General features: G+C 41.7%; 1 protein-coding gene across 4 annotated transcripts in view; it reads right to left on the bottom strand.

The window, feature by feature from the left end:
- Nucleotides 1-13,138, bottom strand: part of LOC148031634 (DNA polymerase delta catalytic subunit-like) — a 261,645-nt gene that overhangs the window by 18,431 nt on the left and 230,076 nt on the right. For all 4 annotated transcript variants that reach the window (XM_087685222.1, XM_087685221.1, XM_087685223.1 and 1 more), the window contains 2 exons: nt 5,108-5,320; nt 4,932-5,030 (listed from right to left, as the gene is read on the bottom strand). In XM_087685222.1, the coding sequence (XP_087541348.1) occupies nt 4,932-5,030; nt 5,108-5,320 (312 nt within the window). The remainder of the gene's footprint in view (nt 1-4,931; nt 5,031-5,107; nt 5,321-13,138) is intronic.

Genomic DNA, 13,138 nt, shown 5'->3' with positions numbered 1-13,138 from the left:
TAATTTTTGTGCATCATTGGTAGCATGGCACATCAAGGGCATGGGCATAATAACGAGAGCAGCAACCTTGGTGTCCTCACTCAAGAGGACAAGCTTGATAGCACCAACAACCCATTGTGGAGTTTCATGGTCCGTAACCTTCTTGTGGCAAAGGATTTGTGAGACTATGTCATTGGTGATCTGCAATGACTAGGAGGTCTTGCACCTTGGACACCTTAGCCTAATGCTAGAGGACAAGAAGTTGGTGTTGCACCCTCTCCCCCTCCTATTGAGGATAAGTGAAGGTGGGACTCCAAGGATACACATGCACTATCTTTGATTACCTTCTTAGTGAAAATGGTTATCATTCCACATATTTGATCTTGTAGGAAATCAAAAGCTACTTGGGATGTATTCGCATGTTTGCAGCACATAATGAGGCCACGATATCCTATCTCCATAGAGAGCTAGCTAATGTAAACATGGATGAGGGTGATAGTCTGACAAATCACCTCACACATATATAGGATTTGCATGAGTAGCCGCTTAATGTTGATGAAGTCATTCTGGATGCAGAATTAGTAAACATCACATTGAACTTACTTCCTGAGTTGTATGTTGGTTCCACACCTCTTTGATGTTGCCTTTTGGGGGGGGGGGAGGAGTGGGCAGCCCCTTACACTTGTGGAATTGGAAATCCTCTTGCTGCAGGAGAAACAAACTCAGAATAATGTTGCATTGCATTCGGGTGATGTGGCTATGGTCTCGAAGTACAAAGACAAAAGAAAGTTAGGTAGAATGTGAAAAATCAGCAGAAGGTTGATACTTGACAGCCATCAAATAAGGCTACCCAAGACATAGAAAAGTCCAACACAAAGGGGAAATGTCATTACTGCAAAAAATCCCGATCATATATTGATGAACGTAAGAAGCAATTGGCCAAAGAGAAGGAGACGGCTGTCTAAGAGACATCTACCAGCAGAGCCAATGATGGTGATGCTTCAACCAACTTTGTAGAGGACTATGCATATCTAATTCTTCGATGTTTGATTCAGCATTCAATGCTGTTGAAATGCAGGACACATGGCATTTGAGAGTGCAGCATCCAAGCATATCACTTCTAGGAAGTGTCTTTTCACATCATTGCATTCAACCCTTGCTAGGAAGCGTGTTACATGTGTAAACACTAAGAATTATGAATTATGATGTATGTGGCAGGTTCAATCATGATTACTCTTGCAGATGGTTCCAATTTCATGCTTTTGGATATTTTCTTTGTGCCTTGCATTACAAAGAATTCTCTCGTGCATGGTACTCTAAAATTGATGCTTAGTTGGCCACAAAAAGGTCAAAAAATAGTCCAATTGCTCCCACTCTTTACATCAAGAATGAAGGGGGGGGACTTGCTGATTATTACTCTTTATGTGGATGACACGTTGCTCATTGGACCTCAAGAGGATAAATTGCAAATTTCAAGACCTAATTGAAATATGCATTTGCTATGTTAGATATGGGCTGTATACACTGCTATTTGGGGATTCACTTCACCCAAAATTATCATGGCATCATCATGTCACAGTCATAATATGTGGACAAGCTTTTACATAGGTTTAATATGCAAGGTTGCAAACCTACATGCACTCCCATGGAGTCGTGTCTATACATGATGGTGAAGAGATGTCTAATGTTGCAATTTACAGCCAAGCTATTGGTTGTCTTATTTATCTTTGCAACATGCGCCCTGACATTCAGTATACAATATCTTAGGTGAGTAGGCATATGCACAGCCCATAGACCATACATTGGCAAGCCGTTAACTGGATCTTCAGATATTTGGAAGGTGCTTAAGCATATACATTATTATAGCGCTTTCATCTATAGGCTTATAGTGATTTTGATAGGGTTGGTGATGCAGACACTAGGCAGTCTACTAGTGGATATTGTTTCTTTCTGGGCCGCTCATGCATTTCATGGCTAAGTAAAACAACCTATAGTGGTTACCTCATCTTGTGAGGTTGAGTTTAGAGCAGCCTTCATGGCAATAGTGGAATGTGTATGGCTGTGTAAATTTTTGGCTGATCCACATTTATCATTGGAGGGTCCTATGCCCATTCTTTCTAACAATAAAAGTGCAATTGCAATAGCATGAAATCTTGTGTTTCATGCTTGCATGTAACACATTGAGGTGCATTATCATTATGTCAGAGAGAGATGCTATACAGGAGAGATCAACTTGATGTATATAACCATAGAGAAAAATGTTGCGGACATCTTCACCAAAGCATTACCACGTGAGAAGTTTGAGGATTTTCGAAAGTCCTTGAACTTATTACCTTTTGGTGATTGATCATCCTTGTACTTCATCACATTGGCCCTATAGGGGAGTGTTAGAATTTGCCAATTTTGGGCAATGCCCATATAGTTTGTGTGGTGTGGACACTTTAATAAGTGTGAATGTAGTGTGTGTCTAGTGTCCTTAGACATTTAAAGTAGTGACACTAGGGACTAGAGGAAGTTAGCCTAGCTCTAGTTAGTTGATGGAAGGTTGGTTAGGTCAATCCATGACCTAAACTAGTGTTGTACTTTCACTCTATCTTTTAGTTCAGTAAGTACACTCTGCTCTCTTGCTTTAGCTCACTCACTATCATTGTCTCTTTTTTCTCCCTCTCCATTGTTGGTGTATTTTTCACATGTAACAAGTCCCCTACTTCAGCATTGAAGAATATGACTTCTTCTATATCCCACTTTCACATCTTTGGATGCAAGGCATATGTCCATGTGAACAAGAAGAAAAGAGGGAGCAAACTTGACCCCAAGTTGAAGAAGCTTATCTTTGTGGGCTATAGTATGACCATGAAGGGCTATTGGCTCTACGACCCAAAGACTTGAAATATTGAGGTGAGTAGGGATGTGATATTCGATGAGGTTGCGGCCATTGAAGTCCCAATTGATGGTTCTTTTGTTACAAGTGGTTCTTCGTCATCGATTGAAATTTGACTCCCCTTTCCCCCTCTAAAAAAAAAAAAGAACCCAACCATCAGCTTCTCCCCTTTCTTCCAGGTTACCCATTAGCACCCCTCCATCTACGACTCCTCCCCCTCCTTTCTCTTCTACCCCATGTCCCTCTCCTCCCCTTTGACCCTTGATGGCTCCTTCATCTACTTGAACGTGTGGTGACTGGACCTCCTACATTCTGCATGGTCATTTAGTATAGGTGTTAAGAAAAAGGAAGATTTGAACCCGGATCAGTGGATTAATAAAAAAGCAGTAGCTTACCAATAGGGTAGCCACTTGCGCCTTTGACCAGATAGCATTTACTGGCTCTAGGCAGAGAATCAGAGTAGTGGCACATTTCGAGAGAAAGTCCTACATTGACCCAAATCCAACCACCTACCTAACACCTGGATGGAGATTTTGGGCTTCTCAGAGGAGGCTTCTTCAGAGATTACAGTGGGATCCATGAGAGTGAGTGTGGAAGGATCCATTTCTTGACAAGCCATGTGATGTGGCCTTCTTTAGCTACACTATTAGGCTTGGGAGGAGGATTCAAATAAGCAGGATTAGAGCACGCTGCACAACCAGCAACCATCTCCTATTGGCATGGAGAGAGCATCTCAGATCAATTCTTAGATGACTTTTGGAGGAGGCTACAAGACAACTTTAGGCCTAGGAAGATCCCTCTCTTCCTATGGCTTGTCGCTTACAGGAGCTTAGTGGTTGGCAGTTGGCTTGGATACAACAGGGACCCAATGACATGCATGAAACGTGGCGAGCCAAAGGAGACACAGAGACTAAATACAGGACTGCCCTAAAACCCAAGAGGTATGGAGGATATCCCTTAGATGATATCCCATGGCATAGCAAAGACCATGGTGGCAACCTGGGTGTTGTAGCCTGAGCCATAGATAAAAGGCCTAAGATGTTGCTACAAGGATGTTCACAAAAGCCTCTCTTTTCTCATCATTGGGTAACATCGAATCAGGATCCTCACACTAGATTACTTGTAGGTGAAGTGGACCCAAGGATACTGTTGGAAGCTGATTGCCAGTATCATAGCCTAGTATATATCCATCGCCAGATGCAGTCATACCATAGACTTTCAGAATGTATCCACAGTAGAGACTCTATTGATCAAGATCTGGATACAGATCATCCACACTCTTTGCAGGAGGTGGGAGAAGCTCTAAGAGAATGGGGAAGAGAAGAGCAGCTTTCTTGTGAACTTGGAACCCCAGTACTTTTTTCCATACTGCTCCTTATATGGTTTGTCACTATAACCGGATTGGTTGTTCACACAAACATCGTATTTGTGATACACTTAGCTGCTCTTTAAAAGTTGCACTTGAAATTTGTCTTATTAGGGTTTTTTCTCTGAGGTTTTATCGATAGAATTTTCTTTTTTTGGACCAAAAAAAGAGACTGATGAAAATATGATATATTTGGATTTTATGATTAGATCCTCCTATATAAACATGAAAGATAATGGATAGACACTAACATCCTGCAAACATACCATGCAGTTGATTCTTACCAAGAGGCTGAGAGTTTCCAACCACTACATGGGGGTTCCACAAACTCAGAAGTGGTCAGGTCATGAAAATGAATGCTGACACAGCTTCAAACCAGCAACTGACATTACAAGGTTACAATCACAGGACATTGCAGAACTGATATAAAAGACAGGAAAATTTAGGTCTTCTTTTGTGATTGGCTGAACAGCAGATGCCCAATCTTAAAAGTTTAATAACCTGTTGTCAACCGATGTACAGGATGCACTAAAATTACTCACTCCAAGTTAGCATCAAGAAACATCTACTCAAAACACTATACATGTGTGGAACTCTACCAAGCCACACAGAATCTAGTTTGAGCTGCAATTCTTTTCAGTTAAAAGAGCTACGTTTTAGAAACTCTAAATAGATTACCATTGTAAGGTTCTTTATTGAACTTACAGATTCAAGAGGCTTGCGAAGCTTGTTCTCAAGATAAACTTGGACATTCAGTTGCATGTTCCCTCTGATTGCATCAATAGGATCTTCTGCCATGTTGTCCTGCAAATATTTCAGTCCTTGTCAAATTTTGCTGCAAGACCTCTTCTTGGAAGACCATGCTTTCCAAACCAAGCTACCTGAAGCTTGCTAGAATTCTCCACCAAAACATATTGGATTCGCTCACCAATATGAAACTGCCTGTCTGGATCCTTTTGTTTTAGCCTAACTGCTAATGCAACATGTGGGCCACGACCTTCTTCAGCAGTAGATGGACCTCCCAATTCTTTCTTAGGACTTTTTATAGATGAAGCTAGTCTTGATATGTCATGATGATCCACCCGCCAGAGACCCTTGTAAAAGCATAACACTAGATGTGTAAAGAGTACCCAATACATGTTAAGAGTGGAAGTTGGTAAAACAGCAAACACTAGGATGTTTGGTCTGATAATTAAGCATCTGAATCATGCATACATGCATGTGTGTGGATGCAAGTTACAGGAGATACTGACAATACTTGCAGATGGACTGGACCTTGACATTTAAAATAACTCTATTGAAAACTTGGTGGTGTCAAATATCATGAAGGTAGAAATACATTACAATCATTGGATAGACTCTCCAAGTTCCCCTTCCAATTCCTTTGAAAGATCTATCAGAAAAGGCTGAGAGAAGGCTTATTTGTATCAATGCTGTGAATCTGCTGGAGTCACGCTGATCTTGTCCGTCTAAGTTCTCCTGCCTAGATTGCTCTTGCAATGGAAAAGTTGATACTAGGAAACTTGTCGAAGAAGGGATATCTCAACTTCATAGCTACTTTATTCACAGCAATACATTAAATCATAGATGGATAGAGAATGCAATAGCTTGGATGCAGTTTCTCATAATGAAGATTCAGACACCTAAAGAGTAAGCTGTGAAGGATCACAAGGAAATGCTCTGGTGCATAAGTATGCTGATATCAATTAGCCTTTAGGATGGGCTGGTTCATTCCCAAGAGAGGTTGCTATAAAGGTTTCTGCTGAGAGTTCATGTACCTCCATTTTAAGCATGCCCATATTTTGGGTCAGGCACCTTTTTATGTTACCCACTCTATTGTGGCATCCCTCTTTTGTCCTATTTATAGGACAAAAGGACACTTGTACACACATGCCATGTAATTCGACATCCCACTTGTTCATTGCACATAGATAGGTTAGTGTTCTGTTCATTCCTATCTTCCATTTCAAACAGCTACTCTCACCATGGTATCAAGGTGCAGGCTACAATGCTAATGGTGATGAAGGGAAAGGAGGACATCACTTGATTGCAAGAAGAAATCATCATAAACAAAAGATTGTTGCAATTGTAACCATGTGACAAGAAACCTTGTCGTGCAGCTTGATTGCATGGCAAGAGGAAAATGCAGCACTTTGGCCATGAGATCTATGCATGTGGTGGTGTATATAGCCACATGTGATGACCCCAAACCCTTCGCAAAGTCAAATCACCAATATGAAATTGCCTGTCCAGATCCTTTTGTTACAGCCTAATTGCTAATGCAACATGTGGGCCAAGCTCTCTTAAGCAGTATATGTCCAATTATTTTTGTAGGAAAGCAAGTACAAGCATCTTTGGCAACACTTCAGAGAGGGGACTCCTCAGGAGAGACGTCCAGGGTGTAGATGGGTGGCCAAGAGGATGTATGATGCCGAAGCAAACATAGATGCCATGAACAAACCTTGATTGAACTAGAGTCTCCTATTGGAATCAAAGAAGAGACATGACCTACAGACACTTCTTCCATACAACAATGCTAAAATGCACGAGAAGTGGGGTTAGGGGACTCAAGACAGCAAACAGATCCTTAATCAGGGCTTGCAAGAAGCTGGACAGGCTTGATTTTTCTGCTTACAAAAAGTGCATCTGATTATATTACTCTATATCAGAGAATACAAGGGCTCAACAGCTGGCTGAAGCTAATGAGTTACATCAAAATGTACACAGACTTTCAAAACAATCTGGAAGGGTCGGATGAACAAAGCGAGTCCCACCTGGGAAAAGGGGGAAGGGGGGGTTTTGGGTGCTCAGGTTGTAAAGGGAGAATGAAAAGGATGGTTAGACCCAAGACCTTCACAAAACAAGCATACTATCCCTACCATTACTGAGTATCGATAAAGAAGAATAAGGCTAAGGGGAGGATATGGCAAATATGTGAAGCAAGCAAGCTAAGAAAAAAAACTGCCTTGGGAGATTGCCATGGATAATGCCACGAATATGGTGAATCCAGAGTCGACCACTCTAAAAGACCGAAAAGGGATTAATGCACACAGATACATGTTTACATGAACACAATGCCAATGCATGGGGTAATGCAAAGGGCGATGCAAGATGTCATGCTCACGCAAGATGCAATGCAACGGTGCCATTTGGATAGTGTCCTCGTAGGGGAATTGTTCACTTGCCCAAGCACCCTTTTACAATCATATCATCCTGACAGTGCGGATGAAGTTACAAATGTCCATAATACAATAAAGGAGTGAATGTCTAAAAACTGTAAGTGTCATCATTGTCACTATCAAGAGTAGAAGCCGCCCCCTCTCAATCTGAAAGGGAAAGCAAGAGAGAAGCACCCTCTCCCCATTAAGTTGAAGAAGTAGGGGAGGGTGTACCCAAACCGATCCTGGGTAACAGGTACTGAAGAACCGGCCGGTTAACCACTTTGGTCAAAATATATGCAAAATTGTCGAATGTAGGCACAAACTCTAGGCGGATAGTGCATAGCTCAACCTACTTTGTGGAAAAAAGAAGTGGACTTCCACATGCCGCATCCGGGGTGTAATGATCGGATTGCTCGCAAGGGTAATGGCACTCTGGTTGTTGCAATAGACAACGATGGAAGAGCCGCATGGGAAATGAAGTGCCACCAGTAAACTCCTCAGGTAGATGGCCTCGGTGGTGCCATCGAAGAGAACCCAGTACTCAACCTGTTGAGATATCGAGCTCCATTCGTGATATGCCAGGGTGATTGTTGTGCATTTATGTCACCGACTTGTCAGTTTGCAGATGCGGTTGGTACACCGCCCATGAATAATAGCTAGATGACAGCTATCCTTATCTACTCTAGTTCGTGGCTCAGTTAGTATGCCACCTTAGTTAGTTGAGTTTGGTTTGAGACCCATATATAGGGTTCTTCTATTTCTTTGTATGAGAGTTCTTTTTGGCTTACACAACTAAGAAGAGAAAAACAGTTTTCAGCCTCCACATGTGTGTGTATTCCCCCATTGTGCAAGCAAGAAAGCTACAAGTGAGACTCTTTCCTTCTCTCCCACAATCTTGACATGGTATCAGAGCCTTGTTCGTGGTAAGGAGCTCAAGAAAGCAAGCCAAGTTCGTGGTGTTCTGGTAAGACGACCAGTGTTGCTTTCATTCTTCTATTTTGGGAGCAAGTCTCTGCAGGTAGCATAGCCGGAAAGTGCAAGAGTGCATTGTCTCAGGTTGAGACGTCCTGTTTTTTTGATTTGAGGCCATTTCGGGGCCTGTTTTGGAGGCGGAAGTTTTCTGCACACACTCAGAAAAAGGCCCAGTTTTATGCTGTGCGACCACTGTTCTACAGGTCGGTGAAAAGTTACTGTAGAAATTGCATTGTATGCCTGTGCGCAGAGACATTGGGAGTTACAAAATCATCCTTGTTGCCTGTTGATGCAAAATCGTCACTAGGAAGTGACTGTGTGGTCAAATACCACTTTCGTCAGTTTTGCAGATTTGCCCTTGTGAGGCTGAAGCTGTGTTCTTTGCAGTGACAGAATTTTTTGCAATGTTCTGTAATGGCATCTGATTCTCTTTCACAGATTGTCACTGAAAAGCTTGACAAGAACAACTTCCAAGCATGGAAGTTTAGAATGACAAATTTCCTTATGGGAAAAGGATATTAGGAATTTGTTGCAGGAAATGAAGAAGAACCAGTTCTTTTTGATGTTTCCAATCAATAGCAAATGCAGGCATTTAAAGCATGGCATGAGAGAGCCAGGAAAGTTATGTACTGACTGTCTATCAGCATTTCAGACTCTATGATTGTGCATATTCAAGATGCAAGTACGCCAAAGGAGGCATGGGATACTTTGTCAAAAATGTATAGCACAAATACGCAAGCCAGAAAAATGTAGCTCAAGCAAGAGTTGCATAATGTGCAAAGAGAAAATATGAGCATCAATGACTACCACATGAAGGTGAAGAAGATTGCAGATGCACTTGCTTCCATTGGGTCGCCAGTGGAAGATGATGATTTAGTTTCTGTGACCTTGAATGGTCTAGGAAAGGATTATGCACAGTTCCGAACATCCATTTCCGTCCGTGAAAGATTTCCTGATTTTGAGGAGTTGATTGCTCTTCTAATTTCTGAGGAGCAGAGAAATGGTGGTACATCTTTTTCAGGAGGAACTTCAAAAGAGGCTGTCTTCTACTCAAATGCTGGAAGAGGTAGAGGCAGAGGTAGAGGAGGTCGATCTGGAGGCCGTGATAGAAATCAGAATATGCAGCAAACTCAAGAAAACCAGTCCTATGGAGGAGGACGTGGTAACTCTAGAGGCAGGGGGAGCCAAAGAGGTCGTGGTGGATGGCAAAGAGGCCAAAATGCAAATAGCAATGTTGAATGCTACTACTGTGGTAAAATGGGTCATATGGCTAAAGACTGCTATAAAAAGCAAAATGACATCATGAATGGAAAATTGCAACAAGGGAATTATGCATCTTCTAGTAGACAGGGTGATGACAGAAATGAGCATTTGTTTATGGTGCAGCACATGAACAATTCTGTGACAAGTGCAGAAGAAAGCAACGATGTATGGTACGTTGACTCACGTGCATCAAACCACATGACAGGTCATGCAGAATGGATAGAGGATGCAAGAAAAATGAAAAAACCAGGATTTGTGGACTGGTGATGATACTGCACATCCTATTGTGCAGATTGTAAAAATTCATTTGTCTATGCAGGATGGGAAAAAGAAATACCTGTTAGATGTATTTCATGTTCCGAATATTACTAAGAATCTAGTTTCTGTTGGTCAAATGGTTGAGCAGGGCTTGCAGGTCAGATTTAATCCTCATGGATGCTTTGTTGAGGATATGAAAAATAAAGGTCACTTGATAGCAAAAGGAAAGAAGAATGGCAGAATGTTTACATTGGATGCAAACGTGCCTGAATTGAGTGCAGCAATGTTTGCACATGGGACCGGTGTAGTTGCAGATATTGATATCTGGCATAGACGCATTGGTCATGTTAATGTACAGCGACTTAAATCAATGCAGGCCCAAAATATTGTTGCAGGATTGCCTAAATTCAAGGTTGCAGAAATGCATAAGGTATGTGAAGCCTGTCAGTTTGGAAAACAGGCAAGGAAACCATTTCCTAGACATGTTCAAGAGAGTAAGAAGCCATTGGAATTAATCCACTCTGATGTGTGGACTACTAAAGCTGCATCTCTTGGAGGCTATCATTATTTTGTCACTTTTATTGATGACTATAGCAGAAAAGTTTGAGTGTATTTTATGAAAAAGAAAAGTGAAGTTTTTGGGCATTTCAAAACTCTTAAAGCTATGGTTGAAAAAAAAACAGGCCTGCAAATAAAATGCCTAAGGTCAGATGGAGGGGAAGAGTACCTCTCAAATAAGTTTACAAGGTTCCTGCAGGAGCATGGCATAAAGCAGCAATATTCATGCAATCATACCCCACAACAAAATGGAATTGCAGAAAGGAAAAACAGGCATATTGGAGAGGTATCTCGTGCCATGCTCAATGAAAAAGACTTGCCAGATTTTTACTGGGCTGAAGCAGTTGCTACAGCAGTCTACATAATGAACAGGACTCCCACTGCAGCAATACATGGCATGACTCCAGAGGAGAGGTATACTGGTAGGAAACTAGATATTTCTCATTTGAAGATTTTTGGTTGCATTGCCTATGTTCATGTGCCAGATGAGTTGAGATCCAAGTTGGATCCAAAAGCTGAGAAGTGCATCTTTATTGGTTACTCTCTGCAGCAGAAAGGGTATAGATGCTATAACCCTTCTACTCGTAAGTTTACAGTGAGCAAAGATGCTGTTTTTGATGAGATGAGTAACAGATATAAACCAGTAAATGTGATTGATGATGTAGATGCACAAAATGGTAATGCTGCACAGAATTCACAGCAGCAGTCACAAAATATTAGTGGACCTGGAGCGTCCTCTAGCAATGGTTCACACTCTTTGCCATGGATAGGCAGATTGAGATCAGGAGAATCTTGTCAAAGCAATGCAGATAGTGGTATTCAGGTATTACGAAAAGGAAAAGAGAAGGTAGATCAGCCCATGTTTGATGTGAATGCAGGTCACTCTTATGTGGATGGTGAATTCAGTGGCTCAGAACAGAGCATTGATGATGAGTTGGGTATTCCTTCTATTGTTACACCTGGAGTAAGGAAAACCAGGGATGTTTTGAGAGCACCTGGGAGTGAACCTACTTTGCGCAAGTCTACCAGAGTTAGGTATCCTGTGGATAGGCTGAAATATGATGGATTTATAGCCATTCACTATTTCTATATGGTCAAAGTGATACAGGAACCAAAACCCACTTCTTTTGAGCAAGCCATGGGAAAAGAAAAATGGAAGAAAGCCATGGATGAAGAAATGGATGCCTTGGAAACAAATGCTACAAGGGAATTAGTACCTTTGTCTAAAGGTAAGAATGTAATTGGCTGTAAGTGGGTTTATAAGGTGAAGCACAATGCAGATGGTTCTGTGAATAGATACAAGGCAAGATTAGTAGTTAAGGGGTATGCACAAATATATGGCATTGATTATGAAGAAACATTCAGTCTGGTTGCAAGGATGGCAACCATAAGAGCAGTCATTGCTATGGCTGTATCAAAGGAATGGTCTTTACATCAGATGGATGTAAAGAATGCCTTCTTGCATGGTGATTTGCAAGAAGAGGTATATATGGAGCAGCCACCAGGTTATGTGCATGCTGTTCATCCTGAGTTTGTTTGCAGGTTGAAGAAAGCATTGTATAGCTTGAAGCAAGTACCTAGAGCATGGTCTGACAAGATAAGACAGTATCTTGTCACTATTGGCTTTCAGATTTCCAAGGCAGATTTCTCACTTTATGTGAGAAAAACAGAGAAAGGTATTATGCTACTTGTCATTTATGTTGATGATTTGATTATGACAGGTGACAGTGATGAAGATATCATTCATGTGAAAATGCTATTGAAGCAGAAATTTGAGATGAAGGATTTGGGAGAGCTGCGTTATTTCTTGGGCATTGAGGTGATTAGATCACCAAGTGGGATACGGCTCTTGCAGAGGCAGTATGGATTGGATATGCTGTCCAAATATGGGATGACAAGCTGTAAGCTTATTTCAGTTCCTTTGGAGTAGAATGTAAAGCTGAGCGCAGATGCAGGTGAGCTTCTGGAAGACCCTACTATGTACAGACGCATAGTAGGAAGTTTGATTTATATGACTATTACCAGGCCAGATTTGAGCTATGCTGTTGGATTGGTAAGTCAGTTTATGCAGGCTCCAAGGAAACCGCATTTGGATGCGGCTAGACGCATACTCAGGTATATGAAGTCCACATTGCAGTATGGACTACTTTATGAGATTGGGGTTCAGATACAGTTGCATGGATACACTGATGCTGATTGGGTTGTTAGTATTTCTGATAGACGATCTACCAGTGGGTATGTGTTCTCTTTTGGGAGTGCTGCAGTCACTTGGAGCAGCAAGAAACAGCCTACAGTTGCCTTGTCAAGCACAGAGGCTTAGTACAAGGGTGCAGCAATGGCTTCATGTGAGGTAGCTTGGTTGCATAAGCTACTTTATGATATGCATCAGCCTACAGATGGGCCAGTTGTCATTTATTGTGACAACATGAGTAGTATACACTTGGCAAATAACCTAGTCTATCATGCTAGAACAAAGCACATTGAGGTGCATTATCACTATGTGCGAGAGAGAGTTTTACTAGGTCTTATTAATCTAGTTTATATCAGCACAGAGGATCAGGTAGCTGACATATTCACGAAGGCATTGGGCGCAGAGAAACTGCGCAAGTTCAGAGACCTGCTTGGTGTGTAGGAATTGGGATTGAGCTCGAGGGGGAGTGTTGAGATATCGAGCTCCACTCGTGATATGCCAGGGTGACC

Source organism: Lygodium microphyllum, chromosome 9 (assembly GCF_053477565.2).
Source record: "Lygodium microphyllum isolate KBCC chromosome 9, Lygodium_microphyllum_v1.1.10, whole genome shotgun sequence".
Lineage (NCBI taxonomy): Eukaryota > Viridiplantae > Streptophyta > Polypodiopsida > Schizaeales > Lygodiaceae > Lygodium > Lygodium microphyllum.
Note: the sequence above shows the minus strand (reverse complement) of the source record. Positions and strands in the feature narration are given on the sequence as shown.